This window comes from Schistocerca americana, chromosome X, assembly GCF_021461395.2.
Source record: "Schistocerca americana isolate TAMUIC-IGC-003095 chromosome X, iqSchAmer2.1, whole genome shotgun sequence".
NCBI classification, from domain to species: domain Eukaryota; kingdom Metazoa; phylum Arthropoda; class Insecta; order Orthoptera; family Acrididae; genus Schistocerca; species Schistocerca americana.
The window spans coordinates 773,712,194-773,738,862 of NC_060130.1; the positions used below are offsets into that span (position 1 = coordinate 773,712,194).

General features: G+C 36.3%; 1 protein-coding gene across 1 annotated transcript in view; it reads left to right on the top strand.

The window, feature by feature from the left end:
• The window catches only part of LOC124556308 (bromodomain adjacent to zinc finger domain protein 2B-like), a 379,839-nt gene that overhangs the window by 148,710 nt on the left and 204,460 nt on the right, over positions 1–26,669 (top strand). Inside the window, exons 13-16 of the mRNA XM_047130281.1 lie at positions 4,899–5,095; positions 5,679–5,810; positions 10,858–10,939; positions 14,024–14,296. Coding sequence (XP_046986237.1) covers positions 4,899–5,095; positions 5,679–5,810; positions 10,858–10,939; positions 14,024–14,296 — 684 coding nt within the window. The remainder of the gene's footprint in view (positions 1–4,898; positions 5,096–5,678; positions 5,811–10,857; positions 10,940–14,023; positions 14,297–26,669) is intronic.

The window sequence follows — 26,669 nt, forward strand, 5'->3', positions numbered from 1 at the left end:
ATAGGTATGGAAAGTGGTTCAGTTTTACCCATCATTTAAAACTTAGACCTTAACAAATAAGGTGCTGTGCAACAGACAACAAAAATTGCTGGAAATACAAATACTTTAAATGCGAACATTTTTAGGTTAGGCTTTACCGTGACTGTTACTGACATTAAATGAAACAACAAGTTTACTGTTACCAGTCACCATTTTATTTTTTCCACGACACGTTTCGAAGGTTTAAACCTCCATCATCGGGTGGATTTACATTAGTTAGTATTACATATGTGTGTGTGTGTTGTGTTACGATTTTGGAGGAACTTGTGGTACTGCCTAGTGGAGAAACAAGACACTATTTCAGAATATGGTTTTGGATTACTTTTGACAAAAATTTAAAGTGATATCTAACGGTAAACTTTAATAAGTAAACTAGAGTACCTCCAGTGGTCACAGGTTCCTTTTGCTGTCGTAACACATCACATGTATACTGCCACATTTGTAAACAAATATGGCGTCTAGAATCAGCTGGGTGCAAGGTTCGTATAGCAGAAAAGAAGACATAATCGCAAAGTGCGAAGAATATACATCGTAACAACATTATTACAGAATAATTGTTTAAAGCATTTGGAGGCGTTTGTTTTGAGGTGTTGAATATATGTGTGTGTACTTCAGGTGGTATATAAATCCAATTTTGGAAAGTTAAAACAGCTAAACATTTGTACTCGTTTATACAATCAGGTGAAATGTTAAAATGGCTTAAACTTCATACTTGATAATAACAATTAGTTGAAGTGTTACAGACTTGAATTACAATGATCATATTGGCTACAGCAGTAAAATCATACATAGATGTCACTCTTTGAAGAAAGAGAGAGAGAGAGAGAGAGAGAGAGAGAGAGAGAGAGGAAAGAGTGATTATATGAGAGCAAACATTTACATGGCAAGGAGTCTTACTAGAGTGGCGGTATGATTGGATAATGTTTTTGTGACAATTCTTTGGAACTGCTCAACTGGAAGGCACCAATTTGGTTAAGAATCCATTGTTGCAGATCATGTAAATCAAAATATACAACTGTTTCCCATATGGTAGATGTGACCCCCCAGCTAAATATTGCATATGTCATTACTTAGAATTGAGCCTAAGCCTACTTGCTATGGAACATTTGAATGGAAATAGTGCAGATTGCAGTGCAGGCAGCATACCAACAGAAACCTATGACACCCAACCACAACCTTATATAGTTTATCTCTGCCTGTCCGTACATATTTAGATGTTACATGTTTACCTAAATTGCTTAAGGCAAATGTGGGACGATTTCTTTGAAATAGTCATAGCCAATTTCTTTCTCAATCCTACAACATTTGAGCTTGTGCTCTAATTAGAATTACACATTCAGGAATGGGATGCGAAGGCCTAATCCTCTTCTTCCTTGTGGATTTTCTTCTGTCTGGTGTAACTGTTATCCATGCCATACATAATAGGTACTTCGGCCATCAGTGTGTTCATGGTAGTGTGATTCTGCTCAGTAACCAATGAGCGAATTTAACACATTTATTTATGAATGAAACAGTTATTTGTTATTCAAAAACAAAATATGTAAATGATAGTGAAGACTATGTTCGCTTCTAGCATTGTGCTAGTGAATGCGTGTGTTTCTCTCAAACTGGAATATATTGTATCCTTCTATTCCGGATTGTTAAAGCAGATGCTTACTTGGTGTAAATCTGTTAAAACCCACAGGTATTTCATATTTTATGTGTGCTGTGATTACGTTTTGCTTAAATTAAGAGCTGTATCATAATATTATCCCAAGTATACCAGTAGTTGAAGAAATGTAAAATATCTTGACTTACTAATTTTTCTTACCCCCCAAAATTTGCAACTTTTTGGTCATCAAAGTTTCTGTCCCTAGTCATTTTATGAGGGCATACTAAAATGTAAAGCCCCCAAATTTCTTATGTGGAAACTCTTAAAGCTCTTTAAATAAAACAAACTTTATTAACATTATACATGTTTCTTCGTCATGCCTACATACTTATTTCTCAACATAGTCACCCTTGTGATGAACACATTCCGCCCAATGAGTGACCATTTTGTTGATACCATCACTGTAGAGTGTTTGGCTTTGTTGAGAAAGGCACAATTTCACTTCTGCTTGCACTACTTCATCACTATTGCAGTGAAATCATCAAAATTGTTCTTTAAGTTTTGGAAACAGATGAAGCTCTGTCACATGCATAGTGTTTAGCATCAGTGTTTCCTTTGTTATGAGCCCTAGCAACCCAACATTGCATGTTACTGATTTCGATACAGTCATCTTTGCACACAGCTTTCATTCTTCTATGGATTTCAATTGGAGGCATGTTTTTTGCATTTAGGATGTTTCTACAAAAGCAGTTGACAAATTTGCAAAGCATACTCATACCTAATTCTTTTAATGCTTCTAAGTTTGGCTCAGTAATGATACTAATATTGTCACAAAAAGAATTGTCTCCGCTACCTGTTCAATATAAAATGAAATGTCAAAACTATTGAAGACAGAAGAGCCCCTTTTGCTTATTAAAAGTCATGCAATTCATGTATCTGACACTTGCATGCCACTTGTTGCTGTTTCAGTATTTGGTAAGTTGATGAATGTTGTTGTCTCGTAAAACATTATTATTTCTTTTTTACTTTTTATTTTGACTTGATAAGGAAGATCATTCACATGTTTCAAGAATTATAGAGAGTACATGATTGAATACTGTGGAACTCCCTTTGTAATTTCTCTCCACAGTAAATTACATAAATTCTTTATCATTATCTTGGGCATCATTTATCTTAAATAGGAGTAAACTGCAACAAAAGGAAAAAGCTTCATCTTCTTTAATTGAAATTTATGTTCTTCTATTTCTCACTGTCTTATGGAACATGTCAGATTATTAAAAGTTCTTTCTTGTATAGCTTTACCAGTTTTTTCCTTTATCACCCACTCAAACAAATTTTGTAATCCATATATAAAAAGCAAGTGTGAAAATTTTCTGCTGTGCATGTAGTGTAAATTTTCATAATAAAATTACATTCTTTCAAAGCCGTATCCCAGACTGTTTACTTTGTCTGAACAGTCAGTTTCACGTATGATTTATCTGCACCTATATTTTTTATCTGTTTCCGTAGTACATATGTGTACAACATGGTTCTCTAATATGCCATTACATCATCAGTTTTCCCCTTTAAATATACTATGATTACTTTCACATTCGAAGGTTTCAGTAACTTTTTTTGATTGGATTTAAGTATTTTATTGGGAGAGCTAATGTGATGGGTGCTTCCTTAACTGTAAATGTGACAGAACTTTGAAAAATGAGTCAGTTGTAATCTACTGATTATTACAAAATGATCATTATCTACCTTTACAGAACTTTAGTACATGAGATGAACTTTGGCCAAACACCATTGATTGATTTACAGTAACAAAAGAACAACCATTTTTATTTTATTTTACAAGCCACCTAGTTATTTTTAACACACAAGTACAACCTGGCCTTTATTATCCTTGCAAGGGAAACTGCCTATCGCAACCCCCCCCCCCCCCTTCCTCATATTTAGTGGTCAGATGGCCCAGTGAATCACATACCAAGCTGAAAATAGGAAGAAGGTGTACTGAACTGTGAAAGCAGCAAAACAGCAACAGTGAATAGTCCAAGAACAAGAAGTGCAATAAAGAGCAGCCTGAAATAGCTAGGTGATCATGGGTAAGTGGTTGTGGTATTAGACTGCGAGGCAGGCGAGTAGTATTCAAAACCCCCGTGCCATTTATTTTCTTTTTTCACAACATTATGAACTGACTGTCCGGTCATTGGGATGTTTGTTATATTTCTGCAGTCTTGGCAGTTGTCATACTGTACATTGGTTATAGAATATGAGTCATGTGGTAAGAATATGTTACCACCGCAAGTAAATATGATGAACAGTGAGAGCAGGTGAGATACCACATAGACATCTCACAGAAATGAAAACAACAAGTAAACAGGTGTGAACTATGTTACAGCAAAGGAATTCAAGAGTCAAGACTTCCAAAATAGAACGCAGCTTCAAAAACATTAAAAAGATAATTTTTACAGAACAGAGAGAAACTGTGTGATTGTGAAACTGTTGCATTCATTTTTTGCAGCTTATGTGAGAAACTATTACATTTTCATCATTTCCTTGGGAGCGATCACATTCACATTCATATGAACTCCTATGTCGGGCAAGGAGGCATATCTCACTCACTTACCAGTCATACAAATTGGTACGTCAATAAGAAATTCCTATCATATGACACATCTACTGTCATTAATGCCATGTATGACACACCAGACATGTTTTCCAGTGGAGGATTTGGTTGACTTGTTGCTTTGTCATCAGACTTTTGCAGTTCCCATTTGAAAGCTTCTTCCTTTCAGCTGCTAATGGAGTATTTGTGCAGAATTAACCGCCATTATAGGTCCCTACCTTACACCTCGCTGTTGCAAACAGATGTTACACCACGAAACAGACACAAATTTTAATAAAGTGAACTGTGGAGGGCGGGAATTTGGCATGAGGGTGGTTTGAACATGGCTCACTGGCTCAACAGAACATCGCCGTAACCACTTAAACAAGACGCCATCTCTTTTCCTGGCCGCTCTATATTGCACTTCTTGTTCTTGGAGCATTCACTGTTTTTATTTTACTTTTCTTTCACTGTCCAGTACACCTTCTTCCTCTTTTCATTGTGTATCTGTGTTCAGTTTTTGATGGGCTGTCCAATGGGACCTGTTATCACTACACCTGATGGGGATGCATCTATAACTATTAATGTCTGTTAGACTGTTCAGTCAGGTGGTATCCATTTATATAACTGCCCATCAGTTACTGGCAATTTTGTTGAAAGCTAAATTTTATGTTGCAGTTTCTGGAGAAGAAAAATATAACAGAATTGTCAAGAGATAACTTCAGCTTCAGCTGCAGAGTTTTAGTTGGGGAATTTCTGCAACCGGTTCCTGGTACTGATGAGATGGTTCAACTAACTGAAGATCAGGTTGCCCAAAAACTGCAAGAATTGCGACAGGCTCGTAGCCATAAATCCCGAGCAGTTAATGCTCAACGGTAAGAAGTATAATGTTACATTTTTTGTATTTGTGGTATTTCTCTGCCATAAAACTCAACATGTATTTGAACAGCATTGTAAAATAAGCATTTGATATTTGAATAAAAATAGGTTAATACACTTGTGGGGATGAAATGAACGTTGGTACAACATGGTCAAGATGGCTCTATAACGAAGTTAGTGAACTCCAGACTACAAATGTTTGTTTCAATCCTGAATTGATGCTGGAATTCTTTTCTCTTATGTATCAATTTTTTGTCCTTGGTAATGATTTGTTACTGTGAAAAATTCCAAGCTGCACTTTGGTTTGGAGTCCACATTAAACAGTGGACTTTAACTGGTTGACCCAAGTCAGTTCAAAGGCCAGATGAAGGCAAAGGTATGCCACCTCCAGAAGCAACATGCCTAGTAAAGTACAGTGCTGTTTAAAAGAAAAGAAAAGCATAAAATAGTGTAATTATTTAATTATTTCCCACACATGAAGTTCACATTATAATAAAACATGAGATTTACCTATGTCATTAATGGCTCATGTCTCCTAAAACTAAAGTGACTGTTGCGGTAAAGATCATTTGGTTTCAGCTTGGAAGCAGCACGTATAGCACAAGAACAGAAGTTAGTTCAACAACAGGAACGAGAGAAAGCTGCATTGGCTGCCAAAGAAGCTAAACGCTTAGCTAAGGAAGAGGCTGCACGGCACAAAGAACATGTTAGGTAAGATTCTTATTGTTGTTTGTACACTGACTTCCAGCCCAGTCTTTCACCATAACACTGACTTTTAGTGCTAGGTACAGCCTCCTGTAATACTGTGTGTTAATCAGTGGTGGCCAGTTATCATGTGTAAATATCTCTTTGACTGTGAGCTGGAAATGACACTAAAATTGTGCCATTTCTCTTCGAACGCTAGCCGAAATCACTCTAAAATTATGTCGTCTCTCTTTGAATGCATGCTGCTGTGAAAATAAAATGGAGGAAATCACGTTTTGTAGCACTCTCTCTGCTATAACTAGAAACCAGTGTCGAGTGCTGAAATGATGATAATCCATGCTACGAGAAACTCGGAGAAGGAATGCAGTTGTCTATTTTGGTCTGTGCATGCTCTGATGTGACATCACCCCTTCAGCACCATGAGTGCTTCAATGCTCACAGCACCAGGTCAACATTTTTCTTTGAAATTGTGTGTAACATAATGGGCAAGCATGGAGTAAGTATGATTATATAAGGACCAGTTGAAAGACTGGCACCATGGGCAAGTGGTTACAAGCCCTGACTTGTAATTTGTTGGCCCGACTTTGATTCCTGCTGTTACTAATGTATTTTTAAAATTTTATTTTACTCATTGCAGTGTTAAACAATCAATTATAAAATTTAAATTATTTAAACAGTTCAGTTTATGTACATAAAATTAATTTGTTCAATTTAGTTACGATTACTATCTTTGTAATTCTAAAGGCCATAGATGGTTGGAAAAAGGTGAATATTTTATTTTATTTATTTTATTTTATTTCCCCATTACCACAACAAGGAATTTATTAAGAGAAGGTGATGGTTTCCACTTTTGCAGTATTAATTCTATTTGTTGACAGCTAGTTTCAGCCTTCTAGACCATTTTCAAGTAATTTTGTGGTCCTACAAGTGAAAACTATGCCTTACATATTGAAGTGTCATCATCTTAAATTTGTGTTTTCTATTCATATTGGTTCACAAATGCTGTCTTGTTGTTTTGACAGCTTGACATTTACAAAGCTATTATAACTTCGCAAATGTCAAGCTGTCAAACCAGCAAGACAGCATCTGTGAACAAAAACAAATAGAAAACACAGATTTAAAGATATTGAATTTTTAATATGTAAGGCACAGTTTCCTACTGCAGAACCACAAAATCACTTGAGCATGGCCTACAAGGCTGAAACTACGTGTGAACAAATATAATTAATACAGCAAAAGTCTAAACTGCTACCTTCTTTTAGTATGAAAGTGTTTTCTGTAGATGATTCTGAAGAGGCCCTTTTCTAGTACTGTAGATCTTAGTAGGAAAAGTGAGATTTATAGAGCTATGTAGATCTTCTTCAAATTTAAATCTAACAACAAGTCCACATGACACGAGGCTCACCAATTGGCTCAAACTGTGTTAATAGAAACAGGTAAATGCCCCTTTCAAGTTCCTAGAATATTTCACCTGATTGGCCCATAGGAAAAAATGATTTACGCAGAAAATTTCAGTGACAGTTGTCAGATGGGTGTGGTAGTCAACTTGTTTAGAGTGTGGAGTCACAAACTAGGGATTCAATAGTGTGGGTTTGATTACTGCTGGTTCCATATATTTTTTCTCTTATTTTATTCCTCATAATGTTAAATGATCAATTATAAAATTTAAACATACTTAACCCGCTCAGTTTATATATGTAAAATTAATACAGTCAGTGTAGATACAGTTAATACACTTGTAAGTCAAAAGGCTATAGGCCACCTCATGGTTGCACATTGGTGAAATTTTGCATGAGCCACAACTGGTGTTAGCACTAAACGAGATGATATGCATCATTTAACCAGCAGAGAAATGCTCCTATCAGAGAACAAAAAAGACAAATATGCTCCCCTTTAGAAGACTCTGTGGGGTACCAGCTGGCTCATTTTGCCTTTTTCAGCACCTTTAAAAATGTTCCCAAAAATTTTGGAATGCCAACATATTCACAGTTTTTAACGTGCAACTGGCCTCATTCCTACAAGCTACCCTAGCGGAAACTTGCTCACACCTACTAGCCTATCACTGTATGTTGCTTATACCCATCACTGTCACTTTCCCATTCTCACTCACTTATTCAGCCCAACTCCTTGTCATTATTTCTTTGTGTGTCTCTGTCACTGTCTTTTTGACTCTCAGCCACAGTCTCCTTCAGTCCTCCTCCTCCTCCTCCTCTTACTACTACTACTACTACTGTCTCCTCTCACTCTCACTCTCTCCCTCATGTTCTCTTTTACTGCTACTGTCTCATTCATTCTTTCCCACTGCTACTCTGTCTTCTCACTGTCACTATTTCTCTCTTCCCCATTGTCATTGACATGGTCTCTGTTTCTGAGTATCACTGGCTGTCACCTACTTCCACTTCCTCCTTCTCTTTATTCCACTCCCATTGTCACTGTCACTTTCACTCTTTTCCTAGTACAGTTCTGTCACTGTCAACTGTGTTCTTATCTTTCACTGCTATTCTCTCCTTCGCTCTTTCTATACTACAACCACTGTCTACCATCTTTCAATATCTATTACTTTTCTGTCTCTTTCCCGCTGTCACTGTCTCCTCTTCCAGTATAAAACAGTGTGAATATGTTTACATCCCAAAATGTTTGGGAAAGTCTTTAAAGGTGCTGAGGAAGGTAGTGTGAGGCTGCTGGTACCCCACTTTTCAGTCTTTTAAACAGGAGCATATTTGCCTTTTTTGTGCTCTGATAGGAACAGTTCTTTATTGATACCCTTCTTTTCCCTGCTATGGCAGGGCATGTCAGTCATATGAAAATAACTTTACACACGAGTAAAATTTTGGTAATTTACATATGTGAAATTGAGATAATGCAAACCTAGTTTTACACTTCAGACCTGATTTTACATGCACAAAAATTTTGCATGTGCTTCAGTACAACAACATGAGGTTCCCAGAATACTTGTGATGATCATGGAGACACTTTACAGCATATTTCTCCATGCTACATCACTTTATAAACTACATTTTTGCCGCACACCAGATTTTATGTGAACAAGTAGGATAACTTTGAACTCCTGTATCTCGGAAGCAGATAAAGATGTCTGTAAAATTTTTAAGGTTGTTCAGGATCTGGATCTTAGGAGTATAACATAAAAATGTAATTTTCCATTCATGTAGCAGCCTTACTCCACAAGTGTATTACATTGGTGTGTGTAGCTTTCTTCATTCCAGTTAAGTAAAGTAAATGTAATAGTGCCATGATTCAGGTCAGAGATGTTTTCAGCTTGGGCACACTTACGTACACCTGGGTGTCACACAAAAGCAGAAGGTTCACTTGTTACATAACTAGCTCTTCTGTTTGATCCTAGAGAAATACTGGCAGAACTTTCTATATCTGCAAACCAATGTGTAGTGCATGGTAGAGGGTATGTCCCATTGTACCAGTTATTAGGTATTTTTCCCCATTCCATTCTATTCACATATGGAGTGCTGAAAGAATGATTATTTAAATGCTTTAATGCATGCTGTAATTAATCTAATCTTGTCCTCAAGACCCCTACAGGAGAGGTATGTAGGGGGTTGAAGTATATTCTTAGGGTCATCATTTAAAGCTGGTTCTTCAAACTTTGTTGGTAGATACAATATTACAGTGCCTGTATTTGTAAGAAATGTGATATAATATTCCTTTAGACATGCATGCATGACCACAGGAACATTGCAGGATAGTTTACATATATCTTCAAAAGTCTGCCTGTTTAGTTTCTTCAGCATCCCTGTGACACTCTCCCATGGACCAAACAAAACTGTGACCATTTGTGCAGCCCTTTTCTGTTAATGTTCAGTTTCCTCTGTTAGCCCTATTTGATATGTGACCTACACGCTTGGGCAATATTCTAGTATTGTTACATGAGTGTTTTGTAAGCAATCTCTTTTGTAGATTGATTGCATTTACCCAGTATTCAACAAGTAAACCAGAGTCTACTGCTTGCTTTACCCATGTCTGAACCTGCTTGCTCATTTCATTTCATAACCAAGTGTTACATCCAGGTCTTCGTATGAGTTAACCAATTCCAGCTGTGACTCATTGACATCATAGTCATAGGATACTACATTTTTCCATTTTGTGAACAAACCTTATCACTTCCAATGAGAAAACCATCAATCACAACATAGCTTTTCAGAATTTGAAGCAGTTAATAATTTTCTTTCTGAATTGTGTTCATTACACCTGTTAATTTCAGTTTCAGAACTATCATCATCATCATAGTTAGTCACTTTGTTAAAATGATGATCTTTATTCAGTAGCCTTCTTCTACCTCCCAAATAAATATGAAGCACTGTATGCTTCTCTTACAATGCAGTAATTTACACTGTCGCTGTAAGTTGTAATTTGAGCAAAAATTAAAACGTTTTGAAAATGCACAATTACTTTTGGAATGTGACACTCTGAGTGCTCCAGCAATCATTTTTATAAGGGTTAAGGACTATGAAGGCTACTGCTGTATCAGGGTATTGTGTTGTGGAAAAGACTGAGACAGAAAGAAGGAAAATGCTTATATTTTTGAAGTATGACTCCTGGGAATAGGCCACAACCACTTTCAGTTTTTTGTCAGGACAATATACTGACATTAATAGTTGCATGACCAACTCGGTTACCTTTCCAGTGCACTGAATGCACATATTAAATTTTGGCATTACTGAAATCAGACCTATAATTCAAGTATTAAAATAACAAAACCCTTAAATGTGGCTGGCTTTCATCAGATGGTGCAACTGAAACTTTATGATATTTCTAAAAATGTTGAAAAATGTGCTGCAGAAAAAACAAAACAAGAAATGATTTCTTTCCTAGTGTTTGGTCATGTGTTATTATTGGTCAAGATAATGCAAAGTGTGAATGAAGAACTACTATGGCTAATTCGTACACAAGTGAATATCAGTTTAAAACTTGACAGTCTCTGTTAAGCCTCATTCAATAACTGTTTAGAACAAGAGCTGAGAGTCCATTCACAGTGCTGTACGTAATTTACATTAGATAAACTTGCAGCATCTTATTGCAGGTTTCTTAAAGAGCAAGAAAGGTGTGAGAAGCAGGAAGCTATGAGAAGAGAGCGTGAGCAACGTAATCTGCAAATGATGGAGGTAATGACAGCATTTTAAATAAACTAAATTTCTTCTTCCTTTACTTACCATCTTTGTCATTTCTGTCTGTGTAGTTTAGCTTGCTATAGTAGCATGCAGGTTTGTTATTAGTCAGCCATGGCACATAGATAGGTTTGTTGAATTAGAACCAGTTAACCATCCTTTTTAATAATATCATATCTGTACTAACACCTTTCTTATCACATACACAGTTACAGATTCTGTTCACAGTTCAGTGCACATTATGCATGTAAAATGGAAGTTTTATGATGAATGAATCAAAATGAACTTGGTAGGTCTGAGTTCTCCATGAAGAAATGAAGTTGATTGATCATTATCACTAAAACTGGACATCGAACCAAGACGACCAGTGTATGTTGTGAGAGGAAAATTTTAAACCGTTTTGTACAGTAGTCCTGCAGTCAGCATATGGATGTTTCATCTGCACACCCCCATCCCCCTTTCCTCTCCAGGCAGAAATCATTAATTTCTTCTGCAGTACAATTGTTTGCCCATCTGAAACAGCAAAAAGAAGTTGAAATTTGTACAAGAAAGAGGAGACCATTATTATTGATGATCGTAGTTGTTCTTAGTGTGGATTTTGATACTTTCAATATGACTATTCTAGTGAAGTGTTGGGATCTTGTTGAGTTCATTCTTTGTATGATTCATCAAAACAAGATGTAATGGTCCAAAAATTCAGATATCATACATCTGAGAGGACTTTGTGCTGCAAAAAGGCTGTAAAGCAACTGACAAGATCCTGATGCTTTACTTGAAGAGGATCCTAAATAGCAATATCTGACTGAACTGGTGAAGTAAGCCATTAAACTGGTGTAAGGATGAAGACAATAAATTTGGACCTCATTCTTGACATCTGATCCCAAGAAATGTAATTAGAGTATCTGTCATACCTCCTTCACATTACAAAAAGTAAATTTAAGGTTTGCTGAGACAAGCGATTTTGTGAGTTACAAGCTGTGGTATTAGGGTCCAACCTGTTTCCTCTAGAGATTGCACTATGTGTGCTAAGAATGAATAACAAATCAGTTGATCTTCACATTTATAGTTACTGACATATTAATCTATTTGGGTTGGTCTAATTCTCTGTCAGTTTCCAATGGTGGTGCAATGTATATATTGTATTGTTATCATCATAACTTTATAATTTATACTCAACTCATGAAAATTGCAAATTTATCGAAGTTGGCAGCCTATTTAGGAGTTACATGGTAATAGTAATTGCTGTCAGATTTAGCTTATTTTGTTTCTGTCCCATCAAAAGACTGCTAAGAAGTGTAGCTGTTTAGCTGTGGCTTAGAATACTTGGCAACGATGTCACTAATAGTATGTACTGTCTGGTTTACATGTACTACTCAGGAAGAGGTGTAGTGTTTCCACTTGTGCTTGTGTGCAGCTTATGACCATTATTGGTATTATTAAGACAACCGTATACAGAGTAATTAAACATATCAAGAACCAAAATCACCCAATTATTTTATGTTTTCTTAAAAAAAGAAGTAAAAATATTGTGTCGTGAAGTTTGGAATAGAACAAGTGCTCGCAAATGTATTTGCAGCCCGAAGAACTTACATTGTAGTTTCTAATTAGTTCAACACTATAAAATTTTCACTCGTTTTAAATATGAGGTGAGTTAAGGCTTGCTGTCTATAGATTTGAGACATTTATTTCTGTTGGCGCAAGCCACAATAGTAAAATCTCATCAGTGGACTTGCTCCAGGCTGTGGGCCATACATCGTTTATTGCTGTTTTAAAATATAATTACAAAATAGAAATTTTGTCTTGTGACAATGCAATATGGTGATACATCAGAGTGTGAGGGGACAGCAGACTACAGTGTGGTGAGGTGGGGGCAGACACAGCATATGTCAGGAGTGGGGATAGACACACTGAAGTTTTCTTTGGCTCGGAAAAAGATGGATATTTCAAATTTTGAGAACATGTTAGGATGAGAGGTGGAAGATACTTCTGTCAGTCCTGCAATCTTACAAGAAGTTGTAGTTAGATTAAAAGCCAAGAAAAAAGTATATGTATTCGGGTATGTTCTAGTGCATTTCTTTATCATCCGTACAACGATTTAGATGTGTTCCCTTCCATTCTAATTACTATTCCTATGGGTTGATGATGTACTTACTCAAACCATCCAACTGTGCTTACAGGAAGTCAGTGGCTATGATAAACAAGACATATAAATACCTGATATATTCTTTTTCTTTCTGCAAAGATTGCTGCCATGTTTTACTTCAGTTAGAACTGTTTTACACAACCTGATAATTGATGGATGTAGAAAATGGAACTTTAAATGAATTTAGCACACCATTTTACTTCTTGTAAGAAATATCTAAGATGAAGGACAAGACATTCAGCCTTGGACAAATAAAGTAAATGTCTGGGGAGGTAAAGACAGTTGGTAAATGGAAAACTGTGAGTGTAACTCATAGAAAATGGCATGACATGAAGAATGTATGGACAGCAATCACATCCTAATTCAAAGAGATGTAACCCCATGACAGTGTCATGCCTGCATTTAGATTAGTGGCCAGGATAAAATGGAAATGAATGAGCTAGCACATTGTCTTCTCCCTCTAAATTCCAACACATCTGTTTGTTTCTGTTAATGTGTTCCTTGGATGAGAAGTGTAATTTTTATTTTACTAATCATAGCTTCTCACATACAGACTGCCACACTTATTTCACATACTGCACTGATAAAATTCTGTAGTGTCAAACATTCATTTTCCACATAGAAATTTGAGAAATTCGACCGTACGTAAACAATGTTAACATAGTACCAGCGTTTCCTGTAGAATTAGTTTCCACACTGGATTCCTGGGTTAACACAAGTTTCAGAGTTACTGGAAACTCCAAGCAAGGTGTTGTTTGTAGAACAGGTGCATGCAACAGTGAAAGATGAACACAATGTCCTGAATTCAGTAACAGCCTCTCCCGACCCTGACAAAGTAGCCTAGTCACATGTGTAGAGTCTTGGATTGTGTGATAACCATTAACACTATAGTTCGCAATTTGTGTCAGGTACCATTTATGTTATGGCTGGCTCTGCAGGGTCGGAGGAGGCTTGCATTCACCATTGAGCAAAAAATGAACATCATTCAAAAAATCCAGACGGGGAAAACGAAATCAGAAGTTAGCCGCGAGTTAGGTCTCGCGAGCTCGACCGTCGCAACCATTTGGAAAAATCGGGCCAACGTCCTCTCTACATATGAGAACAACATTCCCAAGGTGTTGGGCATTCCTGTTACTCCCAAGAAACTCGAGGAAAAGGGGGAAGCTCATTTATCTGAGAAGGATGAAAAGGAGCAAGAACAGGAGGAAACGGTAAGACTTGTTGTGGATTGTCCGTGCAGATGTCAGCTACCCAGAAGCATGGTGGGTAGAAGATTAGTGCCATGGCTTGTGCTCACATTTTGCAGGACGTCGTGTGTGATTTTCCACGTGTAACCCTTTGCTTCCATTTAAAGAATGCAGTATATAAAATTTTGGTGGAATAATGATTTGTAATGACAGTATACATTTTCGCTTAGCCAGTTTGAATGAAGAACAGTATTAAAATAGCTACTGCATGTACAGATAATCAGAAGTGGGCTAACAGTTGGTTCCAAAGTCCGATAGGTGTGTTATATGAAAAAGCGAATATCGCATGTTGGATTGTGCTGTGTGGTAGGCAGTCACTACTTTGCAGAAGAGAAGTAGTCTACAACTGGTACTGCAATTGATATGCTGCATATAGTTGGAAACATAGTTAAGTATTTTAAGGTAACTCATTCAAACTTGCACTAGATTGAGAGTAATGCCCGGGATTGTCCTACAGCTACTGCTTCAAATTTTATGAGATAACCTTTACCCGACATGTTTATGTGTATATATATATATATCCCCCTCCTCTCTCTCTCTCTCTCTCTCTCTCTCTCTCTCTCTCTCTCTCTCTCTCTCTCTCTCTCTCTGTGTGTGTGTGTGTGTGTGTGTGTGTGTGTGTGTGTGTGTGTGTGTGTGTAAAAGTTCCATCTTGGCAAGCTTATGTTGCTCTCCACTTAAAATCACATAATTGAAATACTCTTGATCAGTAGTGTTCAGTCTATGATTGATTTGTGGTGCTATGTCACATTGAATCTGTGCACTGAAAAACTACAATGAAATGCAGTAAATTTTAAAATAAGAAATACTCACATAAACGTTCAAAAATCTAAGGCTAATGCTTTTGCAGAATAACTTAGAAAAGATTCATAATAGATGGAATTTTTTCTCTTATTGTTGCCAGAAATCAGTAAATTTGGAAGATAAACCTTTACACGTATTTGTAGGAAGGTTAAGTGCATAATCATTCCTTTCTCTGAATGCAACTCTGAGACCTAACTCTTTCCTTTCCTTTGTTTAGATCTGTGACTTGGCAACGGTTTATGGTTATGTTACTGCTGGAGGTGCTAATCATACCAAGTTGTTGATGAAATCTGCTAAAATTCGCAAAAGAATCATGATATATTTATTACTGCATGATAGTTATTGACATTTCTTAAAGTTATAACTCAGTAAGTGCAAGTTTGAGTGATTAACTTGAATAGCGCATTAAAGCTAACTGAAAAGAGCAAAATAAAGTCCTTCCATGATGATCTGTCTCCCATGAATCATTGCATGTAGATAATATTCCTTAGAAAATTGAATGTGAAATCTTCAAAAAGTGGCAACTGTTTTAGGGAATTTGTAAAAGCTTAAGGCATGAACAACTGCACAAGGTATTTAATAGTGACAGCCTGCCATTTTCTGAGGTGCTTATATACTCCGCTTGCACAGAATGAAATACAGTGGAAACTTAGCATCTTCTGATTAGTTTACTCTGTAACCCTAAACGGATAATAGAATTCTTTCGTGTTTTGTATTTAAAATGTAAACAAACATGTATATGTGTAAAATAATTTTAAAAACACACAAACGGGAAAAATATATACTAGCACTATTTTCTTTGTACTAAAATATCAGCAGGTCACATAGTTATTAAACATTCTTGCTATAATAAACTCGTAATGAAACATTCAAATTTGGTAAAGGGAAAGAATATTCTATCACAACAGGGAATTTAGCAGTGTTCCCTTCGTTTCCCTTCCCTCACTTTTCTTTTAATAAATAAGTCACGAATTTTTGTCTTGAGAAAAAAATGGCTTTGTGCACATTAAAAGACTGTGTGTAAGTGACCTAGAAGACTGTTACAGAAAGTTTCCATCTCAGGTTCATCCTCTGCAATATATTTTGTTCATTAACTTGCATTGATATTACAGTGTTGTGAGGTACATGAGAGTTCCTAATGAAGGGTACAAAAATATTTAGTTTGTAGTCTTCAGTCTTTCGAGGGCATTTTATGAGTACCTCTCAAATTTCAAGTGGGATGTATTGTTTAAAACATCGGCTTCATGTTTGTGTATTTTGAATTTCCGTTATGGGTACAGTTACATTGACTTCTACATCTATGTACACACACTCCAAGCAACCATATGGCTGCTGATAAATCACATCAGAAATGTCTGTTCTCCTTCTTCCTCCATCAGCAAATGCTTTGCAGAAGAGGACTGTACACCATTGTACATGCCGTAACCTCATTGTCTTTTATCAGTATGTTTTCTGCAGTAAATGTACTGAAATTATGGGGAGTTAGTAAGCTCTGTTCACAGGTTTGTCAAACCTAAAGAACAGGTTTTCATGTGCTGTGTATAGTGTTTATTGTAGGTTGTCAGACGTGGGTTTTCTGGCTACTGATGCAATGATCCCAGAGTTAGCAAATAAACCTGTGACAACATGTGTAACACTTCTCTGAACTCTCTTAATTTCATTGAGAAATCTGACCTGATATGCATCCCAGACAGATGAGCTTGATAGTTAATATTTCTTAACTGGAGCCATAACCAAGTCCTTGGCAAAAGAATAAATCATAAACAGGTACACTGCACCTTTTATAGTCACATTACATTCTTTATTTCTTAAAAAATGTCTGCATAAAATTAAATAATCAGCTCTATTGCCACCATTGTCAGGTTTCACTAATTTTCCATTTTTGTCCTGAGATTAATCATAGATTTAATTCTGTATTTATATAATGTTGGGCACATGACAATGCCTTAAAATAGGAAATAATAATGTACAGTTGTAGCAAGTGTCATAAAAGTTTTGCGTTGTGAGGATCCAGTTTTAGCATCTGTGCATACGTGCATAGTTAAAAAAAAGAAAAAAAAATGAAAGAAAGTTTGAGGAATCTGTTATTTTACCATGATTGTTAAGAAGTTATCATCAAGAAACACTACAGATGAAGAAAGAATAGAACAATTTATTTTGAGAGATTGCATCAAAGCTTAGAGAAACTGGCATCATCACTTTGCTATATTCAAACATCTCAGAATATCAAAGGGCTAATCTCAGCCTTGAAAATGACTCTTCTCACTGAGGTCCTACTTCACCATTATTCACAGAAGAGACTGTTGATGAGATATAGGAAGTGTTGGAGTAAGACCAGTGTACATTGTATCACAATACATAAGACTCTTTGGATCTGCCTACACCAGCAATTCACAGCACTTTCCAAAATAACATTGGAGTGAAGCAGCTCTTTTTGAATATCAACACATTAATAGAAGAGCAGTTGTGGCATTGTATCTCATAGCACGAAGAAATGAGGTGGTGAGGGTATATAATATGGGACATCTGGTTTTGTGACTGTTATTAGTACAGATAATGTGACCTGTTTTATTTCTGCTAATATGTTTGCAAGAAAGTAGCAACACAAATACCTGTGTGCTGAAATGAGGATGCTCATTGTACAGTCTGAAAATCTATGTTTGTCAAGAAGAGAATGGTGTCTCTTCCTTTCACTGTAGAAGAGCATGGCAACATGTGATACTTTATCTTAAAAACAGTAAGTGTGAAAAGAGACAGGTACAATGCCTACTGCAAACTACAGAGGTGCTTAAACAATTCTTAAGTGTGAGATCTAAAAACTCTGATAATGGAAGATTCTTGGTGGAATATATATAAATGGAAGAACTGTAGGTAATAACTCACAATGTAATTCGGATACTGATTTGTCGGTAGACACATAGAGCTCTGAAGAAAGATTTGTCCCAAAAGTTAGTTCCAAAAAAGGGCTTGTTCGAAAGCTTAGCAATGTTCTCATTCTTTTCAATGTGCATGTCAGTGACTTAGTACCTCAACTATGTGCTATGTCATTATCTTTACTGCTCCCATTATTTAGACTTAACAATTTTTTTTCTTAATTTTATTATTAAGACAGTGCTTCAGCATAACATTTTGTACTCACTATGTAACTTGGCCAGGATGTATGACTCTTGGCCACCCTTACCATATGGGTACCAAGTTTTTCACTATGGAGTCCATACATAAAAAGTTCTTGATTTATTCACCGCATCAAATTTGGTTAAAATTCGAAGCTTTTGATGATTGCCTCAATCGTCTTTGTCAGGGGCTAAAACTGACTGTTGTGAGCTATTGAGTTTTCTACTGTTATGTCCTCAGGATTGCACCTGATTAGCTGTATTACATCATGATGACAGCATGAAGATGGCATATATTAATATGGCACTCTCTACATCCATAAATTTTGTTTGCACTGTCTATCCAACATTGCTTGCAGTGCCATCCCTTACATCAGACAGTAAACTGCAAGAAATCTTTCTTTGTGCTTTCTCTTTATGAAGTGTGTGCTTCCATGCATTTCAAAATGCATAGCCAGTGTCTCTATTGAAGTTGTTTTCACAAAGTCATCTGATTCCCTGATCACAGAATCCCAATAGGGAGATGCATGAGCAAGTATTCTTGCTAGTTCAAACAACATCTTGTGCGTATTTAACAGGATGAATTCTGCTGCTGCTGATTTACCTAATACCAGTATTTAAGGTATGCTGTTGCTCAACACAGCAATCAGCAACTGTCTGTGTAGACTGGACCACATAACTATTGCCACACTCACCAGGAATGTTATAAATTCCTGGCACTCTCAGGCTGAGATTATCCTTGACTCAATATTTTTTAAATTTTTCTGCAGGCTGGAGTACTGGTCTGATTCCATGTCTGTTTAGGACTCTACCTATCTTGCTAGTTGGTGCACCACAGACCAGAAGCCGTGCTGTGTGTTGGTCCTCCTGGCTTGTTTGAATGGCTTCACATCTGGTTTCCTCAACAGCATTGATCTAATGTCATGGACAGAATACCTGTTTCTTCTGAACACCATCGTCAGATGATTAATTACAGAGCTGATGTGATCCTTGTCCAAAATAGTCCAGGCTCTGTGTGCTAAGAGGTTCAGCATAGCTCTCTTCTGAGCTATATGAGGAAAGCTATGCCCATTGAGGCACAGATCTGTATGTGTCAGTTTCCTGTACACAGAATTGCTGTGTTGCCCATCTGATTTTCATTTGACCAACATATGCCATTTCTGTACTGTTATCATGACGTAATATGACTAATCAGGTGCCATCCTGCAGTTACAAAAGTGGGAGCCTTGACAGTTGAAGAAAGTTAGTTTAAGTCACTGTCGATGATGACTGAGATAATCATCAAAAGCTTGGAATTTTATCTGAATTTGACATTGCAAGTAAACCAAGAACTTTATATGCATCCTTCCCATTGTCATGATATTGGACCATACATTGCTTCCATCTTTTCACAAGGCAAAACTTGAGTGAAAATATGATGATTCTCTGTGTATACAGAACTCCTTTAGTTTTTGGGTTGATAAATGTGTCCATCTGCCAGAATACACTTGGAAGAAAATGGTTTGCAGTATTATTTCAAGTAATGAAGAGAGAGACTGACTGTGGTGCATATTAATTTGAATGAATAAATTGAAAGTTACTGTCATGCAATAATTTCATATACCCTTTTTATGTTACAAAACTTCAGTGACCTGTGCTGCAGGAAAACTGCAGTTTAAATAATAGTTATGTTTCCTCTAGCACGATGATATGCAGTGATGATGTAAGCAAGTAATGAAGTCATAGAAATATCTGGCATCAGCCAAAGTTACTCTTACGTTCTGCACAAGTTATATATGTATTTGGATTTCGTCATCATCTACATCTATTCAGCATGTTGATTGTTCACTGAGTAGTACCTGTTACTACTCTGCAGATAGCAATACCAACCACTGACAACATACTATGCCGCAGTGTACCTGTTGCTTTTGAGGCTTGAATTTGTTGCAGTGTAGCTGCAACACTCAGTCCTGGAGTCTCATATTACAGATTTTTTAAAACTCTCTCATTAAAAATATTGTTAAATTGAGCTTCATGTCCTACTGCTTGTTTATTTACATACACTCTGGTTGAGCACACTGAAATGATGGCTTATTGGGAGTTTTCTTGTGATTAACATCACACATTCTTATACAAATGCTTTTGATAGCTATTGTATGTAGTCAATCATTATGAAATGTATTTGATGACAGAACTACTTTCATTGTTGTTACCTAGATTTTATTGCTTGATTTTTTCAGTGTCTACATTTTTCCTTCAATTATGTCTTTTTCTTTTGTAAGCATGAGTAACATTATGATGAAAAACTATATTTCTTCTTTTTTGTGAACATAATTGCAGTGGCAGACACTCTTCTCCCACAACTCTGTAATAAGACTTTGGCAAGTTTGGTGTTTGTGAATAGTTGAAAGATGTGCTTCTGTTATTGATACCTGACCTTGAAATACTCTTAAAAACCCATCCTGGAATAAACTCATGAAAATAGTGAAATTTGGAGGCATCATCTGCCATGTCACTGTCTATCGCTATTAGCTGTTTTTAGTGAGTGCAGGCATTGCTAAGAGCTGTAGTGATGATCACAGACCATTGTGTCATGCCTTGACAAGTTATCAGTAATGCTGACAGTGATTCTTTGTTAGTTTTTACACTTGCTATATTTTGATATCATTGGATACAGTGTTGTTTTAGTTTTCCTCACATGTTGCAGATGATGGTTTTTGGGCATTCTTTAGATTCAGGAAATATTTCTCCATGGTACAGCAATGTTCAACAAGCTTCTTAATAGATTTATATAATAGAAATGGTTTCTCAAAGTTTCTCCATGCTCTCTGTCAAGTATGCCGTGATTTTCTGGTGCATTATGATAGTTGCTTGCTTTTTGATTACAGGACGTATTGCAGCAGATATTTCTGAATGTTGCTACCTGTCTCTTATCACACCCAGACCATTTTAAACTATGATTATGTTTCAGTTCATAAATACAACTGAGTCACACACCATATTATAAGTTCCTCTCAGTTCTAGTTGAATTTGAGGTAACGAACACTAATACTCTTTCGGTAGTCAAAGGGACAGCTCACACTTCTTTCTATGTAAGGAAGAAAGGAATTTCCATCAAGCCTAGCCAGTATATTGAGAGATGGTGCACTTGTGTCTCATCTCACAAGGATCAAATAAATTCAGTGTACACATTTTACCAATAAAGTGTTATATTAATCATTTTAAGATATTTGTAGGTACTGGTGTTCAACTTATAACTTTCATTTTAGGTTTTGTCGTACTACAGTTTCATAATTTCACATATCTCTTTCATAACACTGACATGAACCTTTGCTATTGATGAAGACAGTTAACTGTTCTGTAGGAAAACCATGTGCAGCTTAGCTGTTGGTGAAACTCCAAAAAGATGTTTTTCATGTTATTCGTGTACAGAAATTTCAGTGACAGAATAAATATGATTCAGAAAATTCAAATTTCCTACAGGCCTCCACACTGACATGTTCTTGGCATCTTCTGTTATATGATACTCTGTTGTTCCAAATGCTATATTTGTAGCATCAGTAAAATGAAAACAACAACCAGTTGAATGATCTTTCATGTCCTTTGAAATTGTTGATGGAAATCATAGGTGCCATTACTTTCTTTCAGAGACCACATTAATTATTGGGTCTCATTATAACTGGCAGCTTAAGTTAGTTCAGAGGTTAGAACTAGAAAAAGGTTCACTGTTTCCAATAGTGCCATGTCTGGCAAAGTAATGTGGTTCTCTAACCAACCTTCAACCTGATAACAACTTACATTTTACCACCCCAGAAAAATTGATTTAGTGGTTCCTCCTGTAACAAACTTTTGCTGTTCTTTTTCCACCTTGGTTTCAGTAATTTGTCTTATTGTGCTGCACAAAGGATTACTTTTCAGTATCACCCCAAGAGATATTAGATTGTGCATCTATCACTGATGCACACCACACATTTAATGATGACAGTCCATATTTCATCTTTTGATTCATATTCGTGTTATCCTTTCATAATTTTCTACAGAACCCTGAATAGCTATTGTTTGTTGCTTTCATACAGTGATAATGTATGCTGAGCTCATCAGAATTAAAGGATTTAATACTTCACTGAATTGTTACATTTTCCACTGGAGCTTGTTCACACTTTCTGCACTTAGATATCCAGAAATTGAAAAACTAATATCTCGTGGTTCATAACTATTTTATGATTTAGTAAAGAATGAGACTACTCTCCAGACCTCTATAACATTTCATTTGTATTAGATGTCATCTTCTATATATCAAAGTTCATATGTTCATTGGTTAGTAATTACATATCTTTTCTTTAACAAATCAGTTTAATACTCTCTTACCTATAATTTCTGCTGTTGTAGTTGCTAGATTGTTATTTATACCTGTTTTGGAACTGTAATTATTTGTCTGGTGTGTAATCTTGTTGAAACAAGTTTCTCCAAACCCTTCACATAACTTGCATCTTTTTTAGTAGCTCAACATCTTCTCAGGTTCTTCAGACCATTAAATTTGGCACAGATCACCATTTAATCATTGCAAACACTCAGTTTAAGAATTACTAAACAAGATTGTACACATAGATGAGACCTGGAGACATTGGAAGTATTCACATACATCATATAATAGTAGGACAGAGATTTTGAAATCAGATTTTAAACTTCAAAACATTTCCATGGGCAGATGTGGACTGTTGGCTGTAAGTGATTGACTATGAACTGCAATTCAGACTGGAAAAAAATGCAGAAACATTTGGAAGTTAAGGCGATTGGACTTGGATAAATTGACAGAAGCAGTGGATGCTGAGAGTTTCAAAGGGAACAATGGGCAACGGTTGCTTAAAACAGGCGAAAGGAATTCAATAGAAGATGAGTGGATTCAAGGTAGCATTGACTGTTTCTCACAGAGTGCAGCATTAGCAATCTTTAGTATTTCATTCCACACCCCAAAACATTTAAAAATCATATCAGAACTGCCAGCTTTAGAAGTTTGCATATTGCCTCTATTGTGATTAAAACTGACATTTGAGACAGTTTTAGAAGTTAACACCATATTGTGTGTGTGTGTGTGTGTGTGTGTGTGTGTGTGTGTGTGTGTGTGTGTGTACAACACACAATAAGTGTAGATACCAATTAAGGTTGTTCACATGGGGTGTTGTAGCACATCTGTTCAACTCAGCAACACATTATATCTACTGCAGTATGAAATTCATTTACCTAGTTAGTTTTTATATGGTGATAAAGAAAGGCAACTTTTAGTCATTTTAAGTGATGCTTTCATGCACATGCCTAAGATGAAAGCTCCCACTCCTTTCATTTGTACTGGGGTATTATGTGTACATGACACATGCTTTAGCAGAGTTGGATGCTGTTATGAGGACATCTTAAATTTTCAGTGGGCTTCAGGATTCCAGATAGGAAACTTCTGCTTCTCAGTCAATCACCTTGTTGGATCATGAATTATCCCACCCAATGTATGGGATGATATAGACAGACAATAACTTCATGTATAAGTTACCACCAAGTAATTTAGATAGCACTTCTTCATCTGGCTTGTATTCAGATAGGCACTAATAATCAGGATGTAGCTTCTAAAAATACTTGTATGTTGCTTCAGTAGCTGCCGTATATGTAGTTGCATGTTTAGGAAAATGCTCTTGCTCACAAAAGACATTTCAGATGTGTTGTAACCTTAAGCTGTATAAGCTGTTGATTTTATGTGTATTTGAAAGATAAACATTATTAGTAAACTTCATAGAGTGCTGTTCCAATTTCTCCACTGAATAATGGAAATGTTACGAACTGCATCATTTTTTTTTTTTTTTTCTTAGTGACATTTGCGACATACCTCTAGTCCCATTTCTATCCAACTGACCCCTTCCCTTTGAAAGTGATGTACTTGCCCTAACTGTATGATTCATCATACAATGTGGAGAGTAAAAACTGAATAGATTTACTCTTGGTTCTTGACTCATGAAAGACTCTAACACAAGGTTACTCATATACTAAGATGAAAATTTTATTTCTGATTAAAACCTTTTTTTGTACATTAATACTGTACAATTTATTTTATAAAGTAACAAATTAACTTAAGTACTTTGAATTTGACAAACAGTTGTGACTTGCAAAGGTTTTACGCACTTTAAGTCAGATCAAGTAATTTACATCAATGCATGTCCAACTTTTTAAATTCAGTCCATTCCCTAAGAAAATCAATATATTTGTATCACTTTGTTTTTGTTATTGCCACTGGTGTCATGTCTCTAAACCTGTACAATGTAGGTTTGTTTATAATTTACTAAGTTGGTTGATTTGGCATTTTTTCCCATCAGTTTCCGACAAAGAAGGGTTCATTTATACTACCAGATGCTCTAAGGGATACTAAGAGAGTTTGTTCTCAGATGCAAAACCATAACAAATAATTCTTCTAAAGATTTAGTGTATTTATGATTTGGTTGGAGTAGCTAGCACTGATACATTGAAGAATGGAGTGAAATCATTATGTTTTGTGTTAAATGCTGCTCAAGTAAGTTTGCTGAATTGTGTCATGGCTATTTATTTGTGCAAAAGGCACATTCCTGTAGTAATTTTCTCTTCAAATTATAATTGCTATTTTGCTGCTTACGTTGATAATACAACTTGAATTTGTTACATGAAACAGTAACTAACAGTTTGCTGTTGGGAAGTAGCCAGTCTGCAGATATCACAAGACCTGTAACTAACGTAAGCAATCTGTTACATTACATTGAACTTCATTACATGAATCATATTCCATGGATTTGACAGAGAGGAGTCTCTGGAATGTGGGAAAGAAGTCAAGGATGTACAAAACAAGGATGAACTTAGCTTTATGGAATAGTATATTGCAGTGCTAATATTAACTATATTATAATGTAATACCTTAATTACAGAAGTTGGTGTGAAACTGTTAATCAATGGAGTAGATGGAGTAGCCCAACAAGAAGTTACTTAATACGTACATATCCTTGTGTATGGCTCCTTTCTCTCCTAGTATTAAAAAATTCATGTCTTTGTAGAGGTTGCTTCTGGTTCTGTGATTATTATCAAGCTTTGTGCTTTTTTCTTTGACAAATTATGAAGAAGAATAATGAATATATGTATTATGAAACAAATATCAACATAACAAGTTTTTTGTAGAGACCTCTGCAGGATGTTCTAGAACCGGCACCAAGAATAATCAAAGAACGCACTTCTGTATTCTGAAAACAAAATCTGAGTAACTGAGTCAACTTCGTTTCCTAGTAATCATTTCATAGTGGATGGAAGTATACAGAATAAACTAATTTCTTCTTTTTTAAAACAAGTAGGGCTATAACTATGATCATGTGCACTGAAAATGTAGTTGAACAAGGTGCTTTATTAGTTGTAGGGGAGAGGTTATATTCGATAACTGAACATTTTCTGCTGCTTGTATTTTATACTTTGAGTTGACTACTTTTATTAATTCTAGATTTCTGAATTGTATGTATGGAGTGTTATCAAAATTTAATCATGACCCCTTAGCCTCAAACCATCTGTAGATGTTTTCAGATATTTTATAAGTTGCTGTTTAGGAAGAGGATTGGTGTTATTTGCTGTATTCATAATCTCATATCCCATCCAAAGAGGACAAAATTAACATACTTTTACAATGCAAATTTGAGATTGTGTATGTACATAAGAAGTATAAAAGGACCCAAAATACACTGCTTGACAAAAAAAAAAAAAAAAAAAAAAAAAAAAAAAGATGCCCTCAGAAGTTGTTTGTGTTTAGCATTGTTTTCAGACCTTGTAGGGTACTGATGTTCAGTGATCACTGTGAAGGACACAGAGGTGCTGCATACTCATGGGAGACGGCATTATCAGCACCTGACAGAGTTTGAAAGGGGGCTCATTGTTCATCTCTATTTAGGTGGCTGGTCAAATTGTGCAATATCCAGATTTGTGGGGCATTTGGATGCAACAAAGGCCTGATATTGGACTACATGAGAATGTGAGGGCAGGGGTACTTCTCATCAGGGTTATGCTCAACCATGGCTGACAACCATAAGGGAGGATGACCATATTGTGCACTAAGCTCATTGTAACACCTGCCTTCTGAGAACAAGTAACGACCTCCCTGCAACATTTTGAACATTTTGTGTCATCCTGCATAGGCTCCGTCTCTGCTGCAGCCGCAGTGGTGCACAACCCCACGACGACTACCGCAGTGCACTTCACCCCTCCGCTGCCCCACACCGAACCACTCTTTCAGGGTTATTGTGCAGTTCGGCCCCCAGTCCCCCCCTCCCCCCCCCCCCTCCCTCTGAGGAAACGCCTCACACCAGATGAGTCTAATCCCTATGTTTGTGTGGTAGAGTAATGGTGGTGTACGCGAACGTGGAGAACTTGTTTGTGCAGCAATCACTGACATAGTG